This window comes from Phasianus colchicus, chromosome 7 (assembly GCF_987193195.1).
Source record: "Phasianus colchicus chromosome 7, bPhaCol1.hap1.1, whole genome shotgun sequence".
Taxonomy (NCBI): Eukaryota; Metazoa; Chordata; class Aves; order Galliformes; family Phasianidae; genus Phasianus; species Phasianus colchicus.
In genome coordinates, this window is record NC_143442.1 from 13,604,421 (window position 1) to 13,629,580 (window position 25,160).

At 41.3% G+C, this 25,160-nt stretch overlaps 2 protein-coding genes and 1 long non-coding RNA gene across 12 annotated transcripts in view; 2 read left to right on the forward strand and 1 right to left on the reverse strand.

The window, feature by feature from the left end:
* Window positions 1-37: 37 nt before the first annotated feature.
* On the forward strand, window positions 38-16,415 carry TMEM169 (transmembrane protein 169). 5 transcript variants are annotated; one of them, XM_031590580.2, is made up of 4 exons: window positions 38-140; window positions 10,377-10,793; window positions 12,507-13,073; window positions 14,080-16,415. In XM_031590580.2, the coding sequence occupies exons 2-4, from the start codon at window positions 10,490-10,492 to the stop codon at window positions 14,133-14,135; spliced, it is 927 nt and encodes a 308-aa protein (XP_031446440.2). In that variant the 5' UTR covers window positions 38-140; window positions 10,377-10,489; the 3' UTR covers window positions 14,136-16,415. The 5 variants fall into 5 exon arrangements, with proteins under 5 accessions (XP_031446440.2, XP_031446441.2, XP_089999872.1 ...); XM_090143746.1 differs by lacking the exon at window positions 38-140 and adding an exon at window positions 451-634; XM_090143747.1 differs by lacking the exon at window positions 38-140 and adding an exon at window positions 4,410-4,720.
* Window positions 674-24,691, reverse strand: LOC116227343 (uncharacterized). 6 transcript variants are annotated; one of them, XR_016468189.1, is made up of 5 exons: window positions 24,603-24,691; window positions 23,536-23,628; window positions 21,044-21,158; window positions 3,031-3,292; window positions 674-760 (listed from the first exon to the last, which is right to left on the reverse strand). It is a non-coding gene; the product is annotated as an uncharacterized LOC116227343 (long non-coding RNA). The 6 variants fall into 6 exon arrangements; XR_004166544.2 differs by lacking the exon at window positions 24,603-24,691 and adding an exon at window positions 24,326-24,404; XR_016468188.1 differs by lacking the exons at window positions 674-760; window positions 23,536-23,628 and adding exons at window positions 1,693-1,771; window positions 2,654-2,701.
* The window catches only part of XRCC5 (X-ray repair cross complementing 5), a 44,227-nt gene continuing 43,495 nt past the window's right edge, over window positions 24,429-25,160 (forward strand). Inside the window, exons 1-2 of the mRNA XM_031590578.2 lie at window positions 24,429-24,525; window positions 24,677-24,790. Coding sequence (XP_031446438.2) covers window positions 24,508-24,525; window positions 24,677-24,790 — 132 coding nt within the window. The 5' untranslated portion in view covers window positions 24,429-24,507. The remainder of the gene's footprint in view (window positions 24,526-24,676; window positions 24,791-25,160) is intronic.

Here is a 25,160-nt window from a genome sequence, read left to right on the forward strand (position 1 = left end):
CCACCGCCCCGCCACGTGACGCGTCGCCCCGCCCGCACCGGGGCTGAGCGCCGCGGACGGCGGCGGTGCGCGGGGCCCCGGCGGCTCGGGAGGAAGCGGGCGGCGGCGCGGCTCCGGGGCCCCGCGGGCGGAGCGGGCAGGTAGGCGGCTGCGGGTACCCGCGGGTCGGGCTGCGGCATCTCCTCGTCCCCAGGGTGGCTCCCGGTAGCGTCTAGCGGTAGGACTGCGTGCTGCGGGAGGAAACGGTGCTGGAGCATCGGTGAACCGAGCGGAGCATCCCGGTGACTCGTGGTCGCCCGTGCCTGCTGCCTCCCTGCGACAGAGCCTTCGGCCTGGATCCAGCCGTAGCGCGCTGGCTTTAAAGGGGGCGTTTTATTGTGTTGTAGTCTATCGCATTGTGCTTCGTTTCTATTTATTTGTGAAGAAAGTGTACTTTTCCCAGCACTGCGTGTTCTTCCATGTTGTCTCCTGGAGCAGGAGAGCACAGCCCGCAGTGTCCCCAACATAGCCATTTTGTGCTGCGATGCCACAGTCGTGTTTTCTTACTGAAGAATGCACGGTGAGCTCAGCTGGCGCAGAGGGCAGTCAGCATCTGTCCCACGATGAGGTGGCAGAGCGTCTTGGTGCTTTGCAGGTGACTTTAACTAGCGCTGATGTGCCCAGGGGTTTGTGTGTGATGTGTGTCCTTCCATGCATCTTCTCTGTCCTTTTCAGTAAATGTTTAAAAGAGTATCTTTCAGTTGCATCCTGTCACTTTTCCCTTAGGAAAGGTGGAGAGAGAGAATAGAAACATGCATTAATGAAGTGGGAGATTCACTGTGTCTCTTCTGCTTTTCTCATTTGTTAAGTGGTCTCATTTATTTTTCCCAGAGCATACTTTAAATCAAAGTAAATTGCAAGATAACACCTTTATCCTGTAGTTTGGTTTCACAGGAAAGTGAATTCCCTTCTAAGTGTGTATTAAGAGAGGCATGAAGAAGTTGCGGCCTGTCCATGCTCACCCAGCAAAGGATGAGAAGCCAGAAGCAGATCTCTGCATGGTGACAGCCTGGTGAGGCACCAAAGCTGCCTTCCGGATGGGTTAAAATGTGCAGAATACTTCAGTGTTCTAAAGGTGTTATTTCCATTTCGTGGTGGATGACACTGCAAGATTTTTTTTCCCTCCTCTTTCAATCATCTTCCACAATCTGGAGGCTCCACAGATCCCCATTAATTGTCTCTGGATGCCCTACATATTTAAGGCAGGCTGTAGCAAAGAGATCTTTAATTAATCCCAGGGAGAAGCACTCACTGGTACTAGTGAACTAGATCTTCGAGCAACAGGCCAGCAGGGAATATCTGGCTGGATACTGTTTGTAGTACTTGCTTGTTAGATTTCCTGGAGAGCCCAGTCAGAGGGTTTTTCTTCCATGTTGAGATAAGTAACTTGTTTCCCATGAGGTTTTGGAATTTCTCAGTAGCCATGGAAATGCCATGAAGAAGAGGCTTAACACATTAGGTAAGGTTCCGTGAGTGGTGGGCACGAGGATAAAGGGGAAAGGAATAAAGACCCAAGAGTAAGGGGGCAAGAAAAGGAGGCAGCCATTCCTTAGCACTTAGCCCCTTCTGGTAGAAGATCGATCCACAAACAGCTGAGCTGAGATAACCAATTTTCACAGATATCTTCCGTAAGTCAATGGTTCTCACAGTGTTGTGCAGGTTGGCTTTAAAACAAGGATATCTTTGTGTGAGTTGGTTGTATTTCTGTGTTTTAAATTCAGAACAATTTAAGCTGAAAAGAAGAAAATCTTATTAACTGAAATCAATTTTAATCTCCTCTTACACTTGTGCTTTCTTATTCACAAAGGAATGTTCATTTCCTTTTGCTGGTTCCATTAAAATGTGATGGTATGTTCCTATGCAGCCATAGCAGTAAAGTCAGTAAGCAGAAAGTGATTCCTCTATGTTATTCTATAAATTTAGTGTTTGGATTCTTAATTTTTGTGTATTAGGAAATAGTGTCTGGTTAGACAGATGTTTGTTCTTTTTTTCTAACCTAAAGTATGTCAGATTGCATCTGGGAGAAAGTAAATCTGCATTTAAAGCCTCAAAGCATTCCTTTTCTTTCTTTCTTTTTTTTCTTAATGCTAAAACCTACTTATTCTTTTTCTTGATGTATCTATCACCTAAACATTAACCATTTAAAATTAAAATGACACTCTTAGGAAAAAGAATTCATCACTAGTTGTTTTTTCCATTTGTCAGCTCTTCAGAGTTGTGCAATTAGCACATCATTCTTTAGCATCTACTCTTGTATTTATAGATTGACAGGAAAAACTAGCTCTCCTATTTTTTCAGCTCCCATATTGTCTCAGCTTTGAATGAACTAGTTCAATTTGTTGAGATGAATAAGAAACTCTGCATTTTTAGAAAAGGCTGCTTTTGTCCAAAGCCGATTTTGTGCTTTGCCAGCCTGTGGCTCAGCTATTCAGCTGGTGACATCTGCCAGTCCAGCACTCTGCAACACTTTAAAATTTCAGCAGAACATTTACTGCTTTAATATTCCTTATAGCCTGCAGTCGTTCATGCAGTTTAGTGCAGTCACTCTGTGCCCTCCAACAGCTCATAATCTATGTTGGCAAGGGGGAAGGTCTCGGAGTTGTTAAATACCAACCTGATTGCAGGCTCCAGACAGGGCAGAAGCCTCAGTGGGATCCAAATCCTGACCAGTAGTACCACAGAGAGGTAAAAGCAGAGGAGATTTAATGAAAAATATCCTAGTGCTAGAAATAAAACCTTACACTCAAAGATGGTTTATGACATAGAGTTTCTGGTAGCCTGCAGAAAAAATGCCAGACTCCAGCTCTGACTGCTGCTGCTTTTCCAGACCCCACTCCCATGTATGCTCCTGGTTTATGTCTTTTGTCTCTTGGGATACCAAATTACACGAAGTATAACAACAAGCATTTCTACCCTGCTATGCTTATTACAAGAAATACCTGGACTGAGCCCAAACTGAGTGAAAAACAGTATGAGTTTCTGTTCCCTTACCTCTCTGGATTCTTCTATGGGAATCACACAAAGGGCCTCTTTAGAAGTCCTTGCTGCTCTCACCTCCTGCCTGTCTTTGCATTCTCTGCTGTGGTTATTGTTTCTTTTCATCATCTCCTGCTGGCACATAAGAGTCTTTCGTGACTTCTGGCTTCCTGGGCAGTCCCACGTGATGATCAGGTTCTCTGGCCAATCCATCTTTTCATGAGTTTCTCCACTGGGAAGGGACTTTGCTCTCCAGGATATCTTGGGGGATGGCAATCTAATTAGGAGATAATCAGAATTTTTCAGAGCACATCCTCTTTCCTCAGTATCCCTAGGAATTTCACTCCAGTGATTAAAAAGAAGAAGAGGAGACACCATACTGAAAGTAGAGTTTGTAATCACACAAGATGTAGCTACATACCAATTTCAAGATATTTGATACTGGTATTCTACATGTTCTAAATAATCACATGCCCCACTGACACCATATGATATAGTAGCATTCATTTGTCTGCAATTGAAAGTGCTGCATTTTTAATATACTGGTATCATGGATCTGTGTCTGCACTTGTATCCAATTGAGAGTCCCCCGAGTCAACTAATTCCTGCTGCTGGAGATACTGTCTAAGTATCTTAGATTATATTTACTGTGCAATGCATTAAACAATCCTGAATCATTCCCAGGGGACCTTCCAGTTCTCTCTCTGTCTGCCTCTTTAGCATCTCCTGGGATGCAGCTGGATGTTGCTCAGATAAAACTCTGATCTGAAGCCCCTAAATATCTTGACCAAATAAGAACTCAAAGATGTAGTTTTGTGCAAGTATTTTTCAGATAATCCTCACTCTGTTGTTAATCTTTTCTTGGCATCTGCTTAGATGCCCAGAGGAAGCACAACACCAGTTTGGTGTGTGGAGGAAGCATCTTCTAATCCTGCTTAATATAAAGCCTTCCAGTTGAAGATGTATCACAAAAATGGATGCTATGACAATCCTGAGCATTGCTACGGAAGTAACATGCGGGTGTAACTGACTTGTTTCTACTCATCTTACGGTACCATATAGCCCAACAAGGTCCAGGTAAATAAGCCAGGAATTACAACAGGCATCTGCTGTTTCAAGATGCAAGATGACCCACTTTGGGCAAATGCTCAAGTGAGGGGTAGCCTAGAGGAAGAGAGAGTGAGCACATTTTTTCTTTATCTAGAGATTTTGGGACTTCTTTTAAATTTATTCAAGATACAGATCTAAGCACTTAGATTGCTTTGAGGATTTCAAACCATCCTCCATTTCCAAGTCATGGTCCTTTTAAAGTCTTGGTTCCCTATAAAGGCTCTCCTGCATGTGCCATGCATTGAATTTCTCACAAAGTATAACTAACGTAAGGAAACAGATCTCATCCCTAGAAGTACTGGGAAGCTTTGGGTACTTTGTTTTCATTTCTCATTCTTCTAGCTATCTGGACAAAGAACGAGGAGACAAGGGAGATACAGCACTTTAGGTGTTTGCTCTTAAAGGTAGACCAGCAGAGCTTGGGGGTTTGTAATAAGTAAGTGTAGTGGAAACACTGAGTCACAGCTTGAACCAGTGGTGGGCACCTGATGGGAAGGCAGGGGCAACTCAGGTGCATGCAATGCATTGAGTGACTGAAAGGGGTGGAGTCAGGATCCATCCCTTCCCAGACTTCATTTAAGGGTTGGCAATGAAGGTAAGAGTGTCTTGCTGGAGGTCTCTGCCTACCTGGTTTTTTCTCATATTTCTGCACTCGTTGTTGTATCTGAGTTTATCATTTGCTGTGGCCTGAGTCCTTGCTGCTTGCTTTCTTGTACTTTCCATCATGTTAGTATGCAAGAAAAATGATGAGGTAATTTTTTAAATATAAAAATGTATAGCTATGCTCGTATCCTGTTTTCTGGACTTCAGTAATGCTGATCTACACAGCAGTTATTATTCCCTGACATTTGGAAAAGTTATGGAACAACAGAAGGGGAAAAAAAAAAAGAAAGGGCATTTTAGAGAATCTCTTTTATGAATTGAATCTTGACTTTTTAAAAAGTCTTTGAAAATGTCATCCTGAAGCAATTTAGTGGAAAGCTTCTCTTCCCTGCTTTTGTTTTAATTTTGGCTGTATCTGTAGAAAGCCATCAGTAACTGTTTGGGTGTTTCACATAAAGGATGGAGGAGGGCAGGGAGAGAGATGGTCCTGAGCTAAGCAGCATGGCAGCACAATTGGTGAGCCATCCATTCAAATCCAAGTGACTCTATTCTTGCTGAACTGCAGTTTCAGCATAGGTGCATCTGTGCTGGCCAGGTTCTTGTTACCAAGTGCTTTGGTCCAGAAGCCTTAGTGTGGGACAGCACTAGCACAAATCCTGCCTGCTGATAGGCAGAGACATTTGCCTGTGATAAATCAGGATGCTTGCATGTGTGGACTGTGTCACTTGCCTGCTCCTCCTTTTGCTTTTAGCTTGAGCTTTTAGCACTTTCAGATCCTGAAGGGTTGGCAAGGAGCCTCACTAGCAAATACCCATAAAGATTTTGGTGGTAGAGGTTATCTCACTGTGTTATACTCTCTACTCTCATGCTTAGTGGTTTTGGCAGTCCAGCTTGTATTTTGCTCCCACTTTGATGCGTACTCAGGGGTATGGTCTTTTCTTTTTCTTGTCTCTTTCCATAAGAAATAAAAATGCTTTGAAGCTTGTGGATTAAGTAAAGAGAGGTGTGATCTATGAGCTTTGCTGCTTGCTTTCTCCTACCCTGCTGGGAGACCATAAGCAGGTGTTTCTCTTTGTGCCTCTTGTTATTCTATGCAGTCGCTTAATGCAGCCTTGTGATGGGCCACTGCCATAAGGTATATTTTTCCTCCACTTCCTACTTCTGGATGTGGCTACATGGCAAATATGATGAGGGGATTTGTTTAGCTGAAAATAATGTTTTATTTTCTTCTAAAATGTAAAAGGCTTGTTATCAGAAAGATAAATCTCCCTGATGTGTTCACTGCAAGCTGCACAGCTACAACTGCTGGTAGGAAGGAGCTCTTCTCACCTTGCCTTCTCACAGATCATTCATCACTGCCTTGCTATTTGCTAGGTTGAAGTAACTGTGATCTAGTTTATGCCATTTCACGTTGAAATAGAGATAAGCATTGTCCACAGTTTCAGCAGGGTATTGTGAGGATGTGTATGTGAAAGATCATTTCAGATCATTTAGGTGAGCCCTATTGTCTGACTCTTTCCTAGCATAAGGTCTGAATTAATTTCTTATATAGGTCTTACCATGCATGTTGTAGGGTTTGAGTATGTATGTCCTGCATTGGACCACTTCATTTTGTCATAACAGGATTGATTGATGACAGATCTGCCCCAGACAGATACCATCTGTTTTTCATGTGTACAGTGTGACAGCAGGCAAACACTTTAAAAAATATCAGGAATTGATACTAACCTTTCAGCTAATGTGCACTTAAGAAACACACGTATAAAATCAGAAGCAATGTTGGGGATGGGGAGGGCATGGAATGAAGGGAGCAAGTGAAGGACAACCTATGGTTGGAGAGCTCTCTCAAGACAGATGTTTGGTGTAAACTTTCCTTGATCTCTTCCCTGTCCTGGGTAACTGTCAGTGCTAAGTCACAGCTTGTTTTTTGTTCTTGCAGATAACTCCTGTGGGATGTGCGTGAAGATACAGTGCCAGTTCTTACATGTGTTATGTGATTATAAAAATAAAAATCAATGTTTCTCATTGCTTTTTATTTTTTCATCTTATGTCTCCTCTGAGTAGTCAAAAAGATTTCTTGTGCAATGGCAAGGATTTAAAATCAAGGATTTTGTGGTATAATGCTTTCTTCCTGTCTGCATTCAAACCGGATAATTTCTCTTCTATTAGCAGAAGCTGAAAGCCAGTGGAAAAGCTTCCTTTGACCTCAGTGGTTTAAGACCAAGCTTTTAGACTCCTGTTTTGTATGTCAAAGACTACTACTGTCACAGGAATTGTATGCAGCAGTAGCTTTCCTGCATAGTAACAGAAGACTATGCTTCTAAAAATTCTTCTATAGAGTGTTTTTGCAGAGTCACTCCAGGGTTTTCCATCTGTTTTCACAGAGAGTTTAATAACAAATTGTTTGGTTAATAAACCTCTAAAATTTCACCATCTTTTTTCCTTCTCTCACACAGTTATTTTGTTCCTGTCTCCCTCTGTGCTCTCACATGGGAGATGTCATCAGTTGTATCAGCTGCACAGCAGTTGTCATTCTTCAACCCCACAGCAAGGCTTTGAGGGCTGGAGATCTCAGTGTGCGTGGCTGAAAGAGTTGGTGATATGGATAGTTGTGTAGCGCTGAGGGCTTGCCTCATTTTCAGGAGACATAAAGAACAGTGAAAAACTATATTGAATGTCTATTGTGATACACTACAGGAGCCCACTTCTTGCTCATAACTGTGGAAAAAATATTCCCAGCAAAAATGGGACTCAAGTGCGAACTTGTTTGATTTAGCAGCAGCTCCGAGAGATGTGGGGTTGGTAGTGGTGTTTTGAGATGCTATCTTCAGGAGGTCAGGGCTGGGCAGTAGAGGGTATCCTTGCTGCTGTGTTGTCAGAAACAGCTGAGAAAAGAAATGCATCTACTGTGAAAACAAGCTTAAGATCAGGAAGGATCCTTGTGTTCTTTTAATCTGATAATTCCCTAATACAAGTCAAAGAGCTTCCCTACAATAATACCTCTTCTGGTTGAGTATCAGCGACTAAACTGCTGCCAAGATAGCCAATCTAGATTTGGAAGTTTCCAGTGATGGTTCAATTCTCCAAAGCCCTCAGGGATATATTTGTTATAACGCCTACCTAATGTCTGCTGTGTATTTTTCTGTCAGCTTTTTATCTTATTGCATCCTCCTTTGCTGGATTAGAGGGATCTTTTTCACTGTGTTCCTCTTCTGATGTATGGAACATACACATCTGCTCGGTAATTAGCATTCTGTCTGACTGATGAGGATAAGAACTGGACGCAGATTTCCAGAAGCAATCATATCTGTGCCAAATCGAAAAGTAACATCACATTTTGTCTCCTTGCATGGTCAAAGTTAACATAGTCCTTTAGGCTTTGGCATTATGCTGAGAACTGATTTTGGCTTACTGTCTGCTGTGAGTTAATGAAGATCACAGCTTGATAAACTTTTTTTTTTTTTTTTTTTTTAAACTTTCATGTGTCCAGGATTTTAGAAGGTCGCTCAAGTAGCGATGCTTTCAGTTTCATGGTGACTCTGGGCCTGCTTTCTTTCTCCAGTTTCTGGAGGGGAATATCACTGTGGTCTTGGACTCGTTAGGATCAATCAGGTGACTTTGCGATTTCAGAGAGACAAAACACTTTACTGCTGATTGTCAGAGAAAAATGTTAGAACCTATTTGTAACTCTTGCACAAACTTACTGCAAAGAATTAATTTATTCCATAGAATAAAATGATTCAATTTCTCCCATAAAGGTATTTTTAAGAAACATTAAATGAAAACTTACATTAATTCCCATGGACGTGTGGAAATTGTGGAGTTCTGCTGATGTTAATTATTTAAGAGTCAGAGCTTGCTATCTTTGAAGTCAATGGCTGGTTTGCTTTGGAGCTAAAAGGGGAGAAGTTGGAAGTAAAGTGTTAAACTTTACTATGAAGTTTCTTGCATATGCCATTGCTCTTTGGTATCATAGTATGTGAAAAACTGGCTATCTGCACACTGCTTCAAAACAGATGTAAAGACCACATTCCTCAGGCAGATGAGGTATAAGACTACAGTGAGGAACTGCTGCTTCCTAGCTTCTTTGGGGCAGGTTATTTCTTTTAGTGAGGTATTATTTCTCTACAGATATTCAGAAGGGGCAAAACTCTGTTACAGGGTTTGCTCTATTCTCTGTTGGGGTTGGAGATGGGGATGTTTTCTGCAAATTCGGGCATATGCTTTTTGCGTGGCAGGTATGATCTCAGATGGCAATCTAAACAGACTGTTGCCAGTCATATTGCAGAGCTGGCCAAGATGTTCCTATGCTCAGTGATTTAGAAACAGTCTGACTTCTAGGATATGCAGAATGACTTTTGATTCCATTTTATGTGTTGTCTGATCACTGTGGGAGATTTATTTCCTGCAATGCAAAAAAAAACCAGTCTGAATTGTTGAGTTTCTTAAAGCCACAAAGGGCTATACAGTGTCAATTGGTCATAGTCTTCAGCGTTAACATGATACAATTAAAAGTTTGTGTATCTGTATGTGTGGGAGGGTGTGCAAGACATAAATATGGTCTTCAGCAGAGGGTGGTCGGGCACAGAACAAGGCAGTGGCCACAGAACCAAGCTGCTGGAGTTTAAGAAGCATTTGGACAGCACATTCTTTTACATATGTAATTGTTCAGCGCAGTTCTTCAGAGTTGTTAAAATGTTATTCCTTGTAGTCAGATTTGTACTTAAATACTTCATGAATACTTGGCACAGCTGTTTTTTCTAAATGTTTAGAATCCTGAGAAGCATTAATCCTGTGTCTGGTAGGTTCATGGAACAGGAGTTGGCTGCCTTGATGCATGTTTAATCATGTGAGTTCTACTTATGTGGCATTCCCGTAGATTAATGTCACTTGGTATTACTGGTAGTTTTGCTTGAGTGAGAAATAATTTATAATTGTTATAAATATTTATGAAATGTTGTTGTTTTTTGTCCCTGAACAGTCAGAAGGCTTTGCTGTCATTCTGAATCCCCCTCAGTGAAGTCATCTGAGTAGCAATTTACTTTGCTTCTACTGTGTATGCTATATTTTAAGGTCTGACAGAACTGCATGATGCTAAATTAATAAACTTTGAAATATCATTCATTTTGACATCGTTTGATTAATTTTTGTAATATCCTCACAATAGGCAGTAAATTAGAAGACAAGTAAAATTAGAAAAGCTGGCACCAATACAGCTATCATAAAGTAGGATGTGTCTGCTGCTGTCGTCTCTAAGCTGGACCACTCCTTTAAATCAGTCAACTTGATTTTTGTCTGTGGCTTCAATATTTCATTCTCATGCATGTGGGCCAAAACCTTTGTCTTCTGTTTGCTTCCAGCATTACAGAGGCATATTAAAAAAAATAGAATAAGCTGTGCTTGTTTAATCTTATAGATATTATAAACTCTTTCCCCTTTCAATATCTTTTTTTACTCCTAATATTTAAAATGGAATCTAAAAATCAAGGTTAGGTGATGTTACATAACATGTATCCATGACAGTAATGAAGATCAGATCAGCGGGTGACTTTTAAACCTGTTGGAAGTAAGCCTTTATACAGAAGTTCTGTCAAATTTTTCTGCTCTGTGTGAAATAAACCCTTTTTCTGACTTGTCTCTCATTTTAGGCTGGGAATGGAGTGCATAATTTGGATATCAGCTGTAGGACATCTTATCAAAACAAAGCATCTGTGGGACTTCTAAGTGCAGGAACTGCTAGGCTGGCAACAAGTGCTACAAGATGCCAAGTGAGGTGCTTGAGAGCAGTAGTGGGCTGGAAGAGACAGTGCAAAAAGAGAGCAACTCTGGAAGCCACAGCCCTTGCCATGGATCTGTGAGGAGGGCTGTGGCAACCACTGTCACCTTTGATGGAGAAGCCACTGTGGACCGGAGGAAAAAGAAGAAGAAAGAGTCTCGTCCTGAGTCAGTAATAGTGTATAGGTCAGAGAATGAGAATAAAGTGGAAGAGGAGCAAGCAGATGAAGAAGGAGGGGAAAGGAGTTCTGAAGAGGGCTCCAAGTTCCTGGGTCAGTCTGTGACTGATGGTACGTATCCCTGGGAACATTCACATTCCATAAATAATGGTGTCACTGGCAGCCAAGACAGGTTGACAAGAAAAGGTTGGAGCTTGTGCTGTCGTTTTAAGATCAGAAAGGATGAAGGTTAGAAATACTGCATTTGGAGGAATTAATGCTTTATAAGCCTCTTCTTGGATTCACAAGATTTACCGTGTTTGGTACGGAGGCTGATGATGGGAGTCACAGGGACAGAAACACAGAGTCCTCTTCCTTAGTCTCTGGGTGCCTTGCAGTGTAGACTTTGGGCAGGAATGTATGGCCAGGTTGGCAGGATAGATAAGCTAATTTTCAAGATCCTCCTAAGCTTGTATGGAAGTGACTGTGGGACCAGTCATCTCCAAGGCACTGGGAGTTTGAGTTCATCCATGAAAATGCTATGAAACAAAAATCACTACAGATTGATTTGGGGTATCTTCTGCAGTTCTTTGCAGATGCTAGTTGTCCTGCTCTTGGTTTTAAATGTATGCAATACTTAGGGATGATCTAGAGAAGTGCTGAGCACTTTATATGTATGATGCTGTGATCAAATACCCCTCCATGCCTAAAACAACTGCCTGTTAACTGAAAGGATGGAAACAGATTTAGTGGCTCCACCTGCAATAAGAAGTTTTATTCATTATCTCAGATTTGCTGTTGCCTTCTGTTTGTGTAATCTCAGCACAGCTTCCTTTTTAAGACTGATTAATTTGCAAGGTCATCATATTACATCTCAGCCACTTTCACTTCTGATGCCTGTCCCTTGTGGGAAAGAATTGTGGGCAGCAGGTCCCACAGCTAATCCTCTTGTGAGTCAGCACTGTGGACTGAGAAGGGTTTAAATGTGGATGCAATCTCCTGGCTCTTCAGCCACACCAGATTTCCCATGATCCTAATCCCAACCTTCATGCTTCTCTGCTGTCTTTGTTTCTCCCTTTAAGAACCTCTGATTACTTCCTTCCAAGCAAGTCAGAATTAAGTCCAGGAGGAAGCATATTTTTAGAACTACAGAAGAGTTTATGCCCAGTGCCACTGCAGGGACTGTCCAAAACCAATGTCACTTGGAAGCTAAGGTGTTTCTTACTTGAACACTTATCCCAACACTTTCCTATTTGATGACTTTCTTGATCCCTTAAAATGCAAATGTTATTATATGAGACTTTGTGAATATGAGACTTCATGATTTTCTAAACTTTGAAAATTAATTTAGAAAATTAATTTGAAAATTAATAGTGCAAATGTAAAATGGAATAATAGCTATTCAAGTATAACTCCATGCGTGCATGTACTTATTCCCAGGTCTTGTTCTTATTTGGCTAACTCACTTCAGGTGTCCGTGTTGTTGAGGAATAAATCTGAGTCTAGCAGAGAAAATAGGCTTACTATTTTTTATTCATTTACTCTGTCTTGTCTCTTCCCCATATGCTCCCACAGCACTTTTCTTTCATGTCTTGTCCCCTGTGCATATGCTGGAGTCTTCTCCCTTGTGATTTCTGTCATCTAGAATTTCTGTCATTTTTTTTACTGGATATTCTTTTTCTGTGATAATCTTTGTTATAATGCATTGCTACTTGTGTTCCATTTTTTTATTTAACTATAACTCCATCTGTGCTGTCTAATTGTGTTCAAGATCTTTGGGGAGGTGCACGAAATAAGCCACACAGAAAAGAAATCTAATGTGGATGACTTTATCTGTATTTGTAGGTGTCTGGAACATGCCTTCAGACAGCCGATACGTCACCTTGACTGGAACAATCACCAGAGGAAAGAAGAAGGGTCAGATGGTGGACATCCATGTCACACTAACAGACAAAGAGCTGCAGGAACTGGCTAAGTCAAAGGAACCTCCTAAAGAAAATGTACCTGAGAAGAAAAAATGTGATGTTGGGTTGGACAGAGGGCCCCACATTGTCCTCTGGACCATCATCTGCCTCCCCATCGTTTTTGTAGTATCTTTTGTGGTTTCATTCTACTATGGAACCATTACATGGTACAACGTCTTCTTGGTGTACAATGAAGAGAGGACCTTCTGGCACAAAATCACCTTTTGCCCCTTTTTGATCATCTTCTACCCAATTATAATCATGGTTGTGTCTTTTTCCCTAGGTCTGTACTCAGCTGTGACCCAGGTATCATGGTCCTTTGGGGACTGGTGGCATGCTGTCAGGGATATGGAGAAGGGCTTCTGTGGCTGGCTCTGCAGCAAGTTAGGTTTGGAAGATTGCTCTCCATACAGCATTGTTGAGCTGCTAGATTCTGACAATATCTCAGGTAGTCTCTCTGGCAAGAGCTCTGCACAGGGGGTTGATACTTCAGCAGTCTGAGCTTTTGTCCTGCTTGACTATTTTTGTCACATGCGAGTGCTTTTCATCTTGAAAATGACACTGATTTTTATATATATATATTTAAAAAACAAACTTAAATACTGGGCTGGGAGTGCTCTTTAAATGCAAGTGTGCTAGCTTTGTGTGGTCTGGGTGGGCAGATGCATGGCTCTCCAGTGATTTTTTCATCTATCTTAGCTAATAATAACTTTGGGGAATAGTGAGAAAATTCAGGTCTGTGGGATTTGGGCTGTTCTGGGGTGGCAGATATGAGCTGAGAAGTCCACTTCAGTAAAATTAGGTATCACTTTTAGGGAAAAGAACATAGCAGGGACCTCCTGACCCAATGAAGTTTCTACCCAGGGGATGAACTTCAGGAGATAGGAACTTATTCTTAGGAGAAGGCTGAATTGCAAAATATGTGATATTCCTGCAGTTTTTCTAGAAAGGCGCCTTTTTCAGTCCTTTCAAAAAATACAACAAACTTCTCAGGTAAGCTAACTTCTGAGACAGCATCAGCTTGAAAAAACAGCGCTACAACAGTTGAGCACAATCTCTGACAAAGGCACATTGAGATCTTTGCTGACCTTCAACCATGTGCAGTGGAGTGCTTGCTCAATAATGCATTGTGTAGGGAATGGACAAGCATGTCAGCAAGCACCCTCAGGTGACTGTAGGTACAGATATATATGTCCTTAGGACACACCTGACTTTGTTAGTTGCCCTCCTAAAAGAGAATGGGCTACAAGAGTCTTATGCATGGGAATAGCTGGTTATGCAGTGAAAACAGGGAAAAAACAGCTGCTCTGAGGAATGTGATTGGTTTGGATGTCACTGCAGTGTATGTGTTGACTGGTGTCACCTGTTTTTTTGTGTTTTTTTTTTATGGAGGTGAAGCTGAAATTTGCTTGAAATGGGGAAAATCTCAGTGAAAAAGTCATTCTTGTTTTCAGGTTGCCCTTATGGAGGAGATGCTGAACCATCCAATTCAGAAAGAGAACAACCCTGAACATGCAGAATGTCCCTGTTAGTACCAGTGCAAATTGCATTAGTGCCTCAGCTCCAGAAATCTGCCTCACCACACCCCACTTCCTTGTTAATTACATGGAAGAGCAATAGATTGTACATCCTTTTCCCCTTGTGTCTCACTTTTATAATTGATTTCCCTTCTTTTGGGACTTTGTTTAGTATCTTAGTGGACTCCCAGGCCAGGCTGAGATGATCACCATAGGCTGGAGAAATTTTAATAGTCTGTTTAAAAAAAAAAAAAAAAATCAGAATTAAAAAAGTTCTTCATTCAGACTGCAGTTGTCTGTTGAAGTTTTGGCCTAAAGAGTGCACGAGGAAAGCGAAAGAGAGGATTGGTGGACTATAATGGGGTTTGAGTTACATATGTGAGACATCACAAACTTCCTGAGTGCTCTAGTTCAGCTGGTGCTGCTAGAAAGTCTGACTCGACCTCAGCCCAGAAGGGCTCACAATTTGCATGTGCATAGGTAGGTAACTTATTAGTGTGCAGTCATGTAGACTGTACAGTCACTCATGTCTGTATCAGTTTCCCCTGTATCCCCTTCCAGAGGGGAAGCTGCTTGTAGTTGTTAGGTGTCTAAGAGAAACATTTAAAACTGGGATGTCACAAGAGTTAATGCTTTGTGTTGCACTCAAAGGATGATCCCACAGCTGCACTGACTGGCTGTCCTGTCTAGGACATTAGGGAATGTGATGGATAAACAAGTCCATCTGATGCTCTAGGCCTGATATTAAGGAATAAGTGAAGTTGCTTTTGAGTCTTTAGTCTGGAAGGTCCTGCCAAAGCAACGTCTTTAGCGCTGGTTTGAAAATTACCAGTGTGAGCAGTGTACAAGTCAGATATCAAGAGTGGGCTTGGCCCTATACTTTTCTGACAAAGCAGAGGTATTCTGAAGTACAGTCAGGCTGTTTGCTGCTTTCTCATCGCACAACTCTCGGTTTTAACTGGCTGAATCTCAAGCAGTGAAATATCTTTTACAAAGCTGTTTCAGTTAATGAGCTTGGTACGCCTCAGAAATTATAGAGAAGCTGCAGTCCAGTATCAGCAGTCTCTAGTGACCCAGCACAGCCACTCTGCTCAATACTCCTCCCCTTGGAAATAGCAAGCTCCCACGTGACTGAAGAGTGGGAAGAGATGATGCTTAGCAAGCATTAATGGGGAGGAAGGCCCATTGGCAAGTGTTCCTATTCTCTGACTGGAGGGACACTGCTGGTGTGAAAGAAGTGGATTGTGTTTGTTGGCCCCAACATGTGGCAAATAAGTGGGGAAAGGATGCCTGGCAAGCAGGCATTACTGCAGAGGGAGAAAACCCAATTCAGCTGTCACTGCTAAACAGCAGCTGTTCAAGGCTGGATGAAAGGCTGGGGTCAGTAGCACAAAAAGCCTTCAGCTTACAGAGGGCTCAAATGATAAATACTAGCTAGTTACAGAATACAACTGTGCAATGTCTGCTGAGCTGCAGGATTTGATTTCAGGCTTGCAAACAGCCTGCGAGAGTGGAGACAAAACCAAATCTGTGCCTCTTACTGCTACGTAAACACAAAGGAGCATCAGAGAAGTTGTATTGCCCTCCCTCTGCCATGGCAGCTGTGCTTCTGGGTACAGAGAAATCATTTGGGGACCATCTTTTTGAAGATATTCTTGAATAATTAATCATGTGTTTTCTACTTTATTACATTTAACCAAGCTTGACTCTGCTCCCATTAAAATAAGGATGTTCTGCCACTCATTTTAATGGGAGCTAGTTTAAGCTTGGGGTTAGTTCTGGTGCTATTTTTGAAAGTTTTATTCAAACTTTTCTCAAAACAACTCTGGATAGCTTTTTCTCGTGCTTGTTATCCCCAGAGCTGTTTGCCTGCTGCAAAATATGTAATCATAATCACTTGCTGTAATAGAAGAAAGCACAAGTTTTTGTCTTGTTCTACTTTTGCTTTCAGAAACTCAAAAATAATTTCTGCTTATGTGCCACTGCCAAACTGTAGGGAATTCCAGTGATTCTGATTGTTGAGTGTGTTTCTGGCTGCTCTAGTCTGAAATTTTAAGTAAAGATAGTGTGTGTTTGCTGATTGTTATTTTTAATTGCATTCCCTTTTCCCACCCTTGCTGGCCTGGGTGGAGAATAAAAATGTATATGGCTTAGAAGAGTATTGCTTTTATGCCTCTTTATGATTTGTGTTAAAAACAGTGCTGTGGGATGGACACTGTCATTCTATGCTGGTAACTGATTATAAGTCATTAGCTTTGGAGACCCAATTTAAATTGTGTCTGAAATCATTTCGTTTCACCTCTTACTAACCTGTGCTTACCCCAAAATGTCTTACTTTTGGGTTTTGGATTCTGTTTTTACTTCATAGCAAATGAGTAGTTTCTTGTTTAACTTCACTCATCTGGATCTGTTTGGCTTCCATACCAAAATAGGAAGTACATTTAACTGTATAAATATGATCTGTGTGTCTGTGACTTGGAGCTGCTATTTGCAGCTCTGCTGGGAAGATGTCTTACAATCTCTCATTACTCCAGATATGTCTGTTACAGTGAGTGAGAAAGGAGAATCCACTGTCAAAGTTCTTTATTTGAGATGTCTGAATATTAGATGACACCCACTGTGTTCTTCCACAGTTACTACAGTCCTACCCACCTGCAAAACATAGTTGGCATTGTCATTCTTCTAAAAAACAGATGTGGATCTCTGGGAAAGCCAAATGAAATCACCAGCTTACAGTTAGCATAGCCTCAGTGTAACTGCTCTTTAAGCTAAAAGGTGACCTGCTTGCTTTAAAATGGATGTAGGGCCCACCAAACTGGCTGTGTCGCGACCAACTCAACAGCTGGAAATGCCAGTGAGGTGCTCCTGGTGTGATGCCTACTGCAAACATTGCCAGGGAACAGGACTGTGCATAACAGATGTACATTGGGGAATTCCCACCTCTAATTAAGAGGCTGGTGAAGGACACTCATCTTCCTGGTGTGGTGGGGTGAGATGGAGGTAGCAAGCCCAGAGAATTAAGTCATTAACCTTTGCATTTCTCACCTTTGAGGTAAATGTTAATGATTTTATAGTATAGTAGTCACTAGCAGGAGAGACTTTTACTGAAGACCTCTGCACCAATCAAAATGAATCTGTGTGATTGAATTATTTCCCCTGGGGGAAGAAGGTACCAGTTCTGCCTGCTGATTTCTCATCCCATTTCTTTGACATGACTGGAAGTCACATTGTGAACTATGCTTTTAACCACAGTATGTCTCCTGAATTCACTCCTTAAAGGTCTCAGGCTTGGGCTTTAAATCCCAAGGCTGGGGTCCTACAATCCCTCACTTAGAAACTATAATCAGGGACTGCTCCATGGACACCATGTGGCCACCTCTGTGGATTTCTTTTTGAAGCTGCAACCGGTAGTTATGAAAACCCATTCCAAACTGCTCTTGAATAATGAAGCATGTAACTGCAGGACTGCTAAAGAGAGGAAATGAGGATGTACAGCTGTGATAGACAGAATTTTGCTCAAAATTTATGCAAGCCCTTTTTGTCCCAGGCAGTGCATTGTGTGAGGGACCAATGCACTTCCTGCTTCTTTCCAAAGATGTGTTGATGGTTAAATTAATTCAGATTAATTTCTGAAGTTGATCAGTCCATCTAAATTTATTATTTGTATGGAAATGTAAACACACAAAGTGTGAGAGGCTGGAATCAATTCTGATATTTGATAAATGCCTATATGCAAATAAAAAGGATCTAATTCACTTGGAAAAGCAACCCTTCAATTAATCTGGTGAATTAGAAGGGATATCACATGATGAAGGTTTGCTTGTCTTTTGCAATAAAGCATGCTCTCTCTTCCAGTAGGAAGCTCTTTAATGATGAGGAAGGGCTTCTGTTGTGTGTTTGATAACAGGGTAATTTGCCGTGGAGTTCAAAAAGGCCCCAGAGCATCCTTTCACATAAATGGGTGAAGTGTGAGTGCACTTGAACAGGCTGCCCAGAGAAAGACTTGAAGGACTCTCTTGGATCCCCCTCGGTCACTCAGTTCCATTAACTTTCAGTCTCCTTAATTTCTTGTCATTAAACAGTAGCTGAAGTCTGTCAGAATGTATTAAAATAAAGAGAGCATCTAAGTCAGACCAACAGAGTATTTTTCCCAGTGCTAAAAAAAGCCCTTGCTTTTAGTGAGCTACAACATAAAACCGTTCCCCCAAAACAGCAGCTAAAATCTTTTGTGGTTTGCATCCATTGACAGAGGTATGCCAGGGGTCAGACCTGAAGCCCTCCAAGATAAAATGTTTCTACCTATATGTGATCTCTGTCTTAGGGATCTTTCTTGCAACCATTTCCTTCGGCTAGAAATTTAACTTCATGAGACAAAAAAAGGACAAATTTCATAATGTTCTCCTTTGCAATAGGAAAATCCCACCTCCTCCTCTGCAACATGCCTCCCTCGGGGCTTGGTTTATTACAAGATTCTGTCAGTAGTGTATACTAAACTTAATATATTTCAAGGTTGTATTCACTGTCTTCATATACATGCCAAAACTTTAATGCTACTACAGTGATAAGGTGAGTCAATTTCTACTAAAAATAACAGCATGTTCACAGAATCATTGAATTCTTAGAGTTAGAAGGGACCTTTAAAGGTCATCTAGTCCAATTCTCTGCACTGAACAGGGACATGCACAGCTAGATCAAGTTGCCCAGGGTCTGATCCAGCCTCATCTTGAAAGTCTCCAGGGATGGGGCATCAACCATGTCTCTGGACAGCCTGTTCCAGTGCCTCATCACCTGCACTGAATAGACTTCTTCCTTGTATCCAACCTAAATCTACCTGCTTGAAGCCATTTCCCCTTGTTTGATCACCACAGACCCTGCAAAAGAGTCTGTCTCCTTCTTTGCTTTAGCTCTCCTTTAGAAACTGAAAAGCTGCCATCAGATCACTTCACAGCCTTCTCTTCCCCAGTTAGTTCATTGTGATGAAACACAAACATAGCTTAATTTACTCCAGTCTGGTTATCTGAATCACCTACAGATGAGATTCCAACAAACCCAAATACTGTAAGTAAATGGAATGATTTTTACAGTATCAGTGCTGGGCATGAATCCAGCAGTTCCTGGAACAGTTGTTCTAGGGAGAATATGGCATCCATTCAGTGCATCTTTCTAAAATACAAGATTTTTCTATAAAAGCATCAGCTTCTAATGTCCTTCTCTAGAATGTATTTAAATGTATTTGTAGTGAGCTGCCCTTAAAATTGATGGAGATTTTCCTTAACATTTTAACCATGCAAGAGTTGCACACATTTAACAAACGCAAGAAATTTTAACCATCATTTCCTTATCCATGAGCTCTCCTTTGACTTAAGAAATCTGCAGAAGTAATACTTAATATTTCCTTTAAAAAAAAAGTGAAATATTAAATATAGTAAGCAGTATCCACCCAGGGTACATGCAGTGCCATTGCTAAATGACATTTCAGATCTCACCAAGTATGCGTCAGTAGAGCTGCTATTAGAGAACTTTAATATTATAACAGTTTCTAAGGCAAGAGCTTCACCTGGTGGTTGTGACTGTACCTATCATAGCAATTATGCAGGATTGCTTTGAGGCTTTTTAAACTCAGGCCTCTTCTGATGGCTAAACTTGCCATTTATTTCAAGAGGAAATTATTTAAAAATTAACATCTGCTTTGTCTATTTAAAAATAAACAAAAATGTATTTATTCAAAGTTCCAAATTTCTTTCAGTCTAATTTCAATCTGCCTCCAGCTGCAGGCAAACAAATAGCAATTTAAAATGGGATCCTTTCTTCCCAACTTGGAAAGAGCCTTGTTCATTAGCTGATCACTATCCTTGTTCCCTCATGTGGGCCAGTTGAATGAATTCTCGTAGCACAAACTCCTGTGCTACGAGAATTACATTGGGCCACTAATTAGCCAGAGTGTGTGTATGTGCATACGTGTGTGATCCTGGGGGAGGAGTGGAGGCAAAACAGGGAGAATACTAAAGGCTTATGCTTCTGAATTCACAAAGCAAATCCTTTACACAGAGAATTATCTTAGCTACTTTGTCCAGTACAATCTCCCTGCATGAAAACTTTCCAGTGATGCAGAAAACACAGCTGGATGGCTACTGTCAACAAATAAAAACAGCACAAAAGAGGTGTGAAAGAGTGGGAAACCAAGAGTGTGTGGAGAACAAGATTAATTTTTGCCTCTGAGATAACCCAGTAGCAGCTAATACAAGATTCCTGGGCAAAATATTGTTTTGCTGTATTCTGTTCAGCAACATGTGCTTTCCCTTGCTTTCTAAGTTGCCATTTCATTTTATTGACACTCCCTCTGTACTTAGTACTTCTTTATAAAATACTGTCTTTATTTTCTCTCAAACATTCCATCTTATATTCTCTCACTGTGTTTTTGCTTTCTCCAGCACAAGAGTATCTGACATGAACTCTCAGTTTCTCTCAAGGAATCCAGATGCTTTGAAGTTCAACCTTGCCAAAATATTTCTAATAATTATACTCTGCTGATAGTCTTCTAAAATGTAATGTAAAAAGAAATCATATGTTGTAATGGATTTAACAACTAATCCAGAAAAGTCTGCCAGAGTTATTTCAATAGTAGAAACACGTGTCAGGTTTTCAGTTACTTAGCAGTGGGAAATATTTCACCTCTTGTGATACCAGGCTGAGTGGGCCTCACATAGTCTCCCTTAGAAATGCTTTGGCTAATCCAGGGATTTAGAACTCATGAAAACATCATCCTCAACAGAAACACAGCTTAATAGACTTAGATGTATGAAGAAGTTTTAAAATCGAGCTTCAAAAGGAGGAAAACATAAAATACAAACAAAACAAATTGGTTTCTTCTGTTTTGCAATCGTCTCGTTTTTTACCATACCTTTATGCAGAAATTCCTTTGCTGACTGTCGGTGCTTGCTGGGTGCGTGCTACCCAATTTAGCAGGCTTAGAGCTTTACGTGTGACTGGGATCATGTCGCCCTCCAGTGGCTGATCTGAAAAACGGGGGAAAAATGTATTATTTCTTCTGCCTTATAAATACATGCAAGTGTTGCTTGTTTATTGTGAAAGTGCAGTGACAAATACTAAGAAGTTACATCACGAAAAATGTAAAGATATCCATATAAAACGAATCCCTCTTTTCCTCCACATTCTTTATGGATATCTGCTCTGAAGCAATCTTCACACCTCTTTCTCTGATTTGCCAGCCTTATATGGTAGAGCATGTGAAAGCATATAGTGAGACTCCACCCTAACGTTTAGTTTACCCCTTACATTTCTAAGCGTGGTCAAAACCTATTTGATCAGAGATTGTGCAGAACAATCTCTCAGTAACATGCCTCTGTGATATCCAAGTACCTCACATAAATATTTTGGCAATAGCACATGACATAAATCCTGATGAAGTTTTACATGGCAACAAAGGCACAAGGATTTTAAAAACAGAAATGTCCTTGAGGTCTCAGCATCCCTTTGAGATGTCATGCAGCTGTGTTTTTGTTGTTTTTTTTTTTTTTTCCAGAATTTTAGCATAATAAGGCATTTTCTGCACTCAAACTAAAGCTCCTTTTGTGAACACCTGTGAGTGCTCAGCACATGCACAGATCTGAATGGTACCTCAAAATGAGCAGTAAGAAGATGTGACTCACATCACCACTGCCTACTGGCAAGAAACAGGGGTTTGAATAATTTGTAAATCAGAACTATGTCATCTGCTGAAAAAAATCAGAGAACTTCATTCTTCAAATGTCCTGACATAATTATAAGATTTTCTTTCCCCCCTACATCTTCTAATTTCTCTAACAAATGAGGTCTTAAGACTTCTTCAGTGCACAGTCCTGATTCAATCCCAATAAGACTACTGCTTATAGGACAATGACATAGCTTCTTCTATAGTTAAACCTCTTTTACAATATAAAATCACAAAGTATTAGGTTGAAGGTGCAAGATATGCTTATGAAATCTGAAAATGATGCTGAACTGAGAGGGATGGCAAGCACCACGGCAGAGATTATAACTAAAAAACTATCTCCACATTTTTCATAAATGCTCTGAAAGAAAAAAGGGACAACTTTTTTGACAAATGTGCTACTTATTGGGAACAGCTAACAACAGGTAGAACTACTGGATGGGAAGCAGTCTTGCAGAATGGGATGCATATGTTACAGAAGATTGTAATTCACACTGCCATAGACTCATATTTAAAGAAGCAAACACTGTATGAGGAAAATGAATTGTAAACAGAACTGGCTTGTGATTTCTCACTTTTCCTCTCTGTGGAACCTTATTAAAGCCTCTTCCAGTGTATTACGTCCAGTGGAAGTTTTAGTCTGCATGAGAAATGTACATTAAGTGAATAGTCAAGAGAAAGGAACTGGCTAAAGGAAAAGTGGAGACCGTAAATTCAGCAGCCAGTCTCAGAGCCTCTAAGCTGGAAGGCACTTGGCAGAACATATCAAATCAACACATTTTCACTGATTACTACCTCTCATAACTATGTTTTTCTTTTATCTGTTCAGGTGAGATTGGATAATCTGATACAATCCTTCCTATTTAGCTTTCTAACTCTCCTGGCCCAATCATTTTCCAGTGTTTCCTAGTAAATCCATTCCCTTTCATAGCATGAACTGAAATAAAGATGGACTGAGCGGGTTGACCAACAGATGGGAACTGTTAAATTCTCAGAAAGATGTGTATATATATATTTATATACACACACACATATATATATAAATTTTTAATTTCATTAGGGACAGAATTTTGCAATGTTCTAAGTATCTGTGAGTCATAGCCATACAAAGAACAAACCCTGTGGACCTGCAGCAGGTTATAGCTGATCCTCGCAGTGAAAGTTTAGTTTTGATTAAGAGAATGAAATCAGTGCTTGAGGTTTTTTTTTTCTCTGCAGGTGCTTCTCACAGAAGCAACTAAACAAACAGAGCATGTTACACATACATCTCTTGGGGGAACCATCAGTAATTACCAAACAGACATCATAAGTAATGTTGGTCTGCAGCACAGTTTTGGCTTGTGTTTGCAAGCAGGTGTTTCTCCAAAAGGGAGAAAGGCAAAGTCATCCGGCTTTTACACTGAACCCATTCACATTTGCTCAGTGCTGTCACAAGCAGCTGGGGCCCAGCTGCAACTCTCTGGATTTTACAGTGCTTCTTGTAAGGAAACAGGGAAGCCATTTTCCTTGCTGTAAAGGAAAAGGCATCCAGCGAAGTGAAACAAGACAGCCCCCTTGTTGCTGCTTCCTGAGAGTAATCATTTTTAACCAGGCTTCATTATTTTGTTGGAAAGAAGAGTAACCAAAAAAAGAATAAGCAGAGAAATGAGTGAGAATCTCAATGAAACTGAGGTCTGACTCACTTTGTTACAAATGAGATTACAGATGATCACCCTTGAACGCAGAGTCCCTGGGAGACTTCACATATTTATTATTTATGCCCAGAGACTGGCATTCTGTAAAATGGAAATAGCCAATTAATCACAAGCATATTTTGGCAAGCATTTACCAGCAATGATCTTCAAGTCTCACAAAGGCTAACAAAGCCCCAGCGTCCCCAGATGGAGTTCATTAATCACATCTGATGATTTCCTCTAAGGGGATGCTGTGGACCTCCAAAGGAAATAGGAATTAAAGTTTGCTTCAGAAATGATTTGTCAGTTTTCCTTTGAATATTGGAGAGATCTGAGGAAATTTGGCAGTGTAAAGGGGGAAGTTGGCTTTTTTTTTTTTTTTTTCTATTTTACTGAGTGGGTTATAAGATCCCATTTATGTTATTCTTCCCACATATGTAAATAATAACAGGAGAAGCAGGTGTGATTTCCTCGGCTGATGAATCTGTGACCTCAGAGACATCCAGGAGGACCACGTACTGCCTTCCCTTGGAATTGCGGGTTTTGTATATAGGTTTCCCTCGAGACGTTTCTCACGTCGCCAAGCTGCCCCATCTCTCTCAGTTAAACCAAGGCTTCTAAAGCACGGTGGTGTGGGAAGATGAGAAAGGGCTCATTTCTTCGACTCCAGACACAGCTCGATATGAAAGCGAAGCACATCGCCAAAACCACGGCTACAAACGTGGCGTTTTGGAACACATCGCGGACTTCCCGAGGAGGAAAACGAGTGCCACGCCCCCATCTTTTCTTCTCTACTCACCTCCTGGCAGCCCTCGGCTCCATCCCCACACAAGCGTAGCGCGGGACCGGGATGGCGCCCCGCCCCGCCCCGCCCCTCCTCTTCCCTCAGCCCCGTTCGCGCTCTCCTGCCGCTGGGTGGCGCTGCCCGGGCTCCAGGCGCCGGCCGGAGCGCTGAGCGCGGCGCACCGCGGCGCTGACAAGATGGCGCGCGGCGGCAAGGTGAGGGGAGCGGGGAGAGGCGGGAGATGTTTTTTTTTTTCTTTTTTTTCCCTGTCCCTATGTGGTAATGGCCGTACCGTCAACGCTGGGGCTGCGGTGTAGTTAGTGGAGTGAAAGGAATTCCTTATTTTTTGTTGTATTTCTTTTCTAGTCAGCCATAGTGCTGTGCCTGGACGTAGGCATCACAATGAGCAGTTCTGCTCCTGGGGAGGAGTCTGCACTGGAACAAGCCAAGAGGGTTGTGACCAAGTTTCTGCAGCGACAGGTATTTGTGGCTCTGAATGTGGTAAAAAGCTGCTTAAAAAGGAAACAATACCACCTGTGTGCTGTGGAGTGTTTCTTCATGTATTAATCATTGGAATAAATGAGAAGTAAGCAGGAAGTAGTCTGTTTTTATGTGGAACAGTCCTCTGTGTTTCAGCTGTGCTTTTATGGCTAAGATGTGGTGCTCGGATTGTTTGCTCTCTTCATTTAGTCCAGGGAAGATAGAAAACTACACTTTCTCTAAAATGTTTAAACATTTCTAAGATGACCCATAGTGAGGACTCATCTCAAGAAGCGAGTCAGCCCGTTTTACTTGTTTTATCCTAGATATCCCTATGTCAGTCTGCTATTCTAATTGTATCTAAATCAGT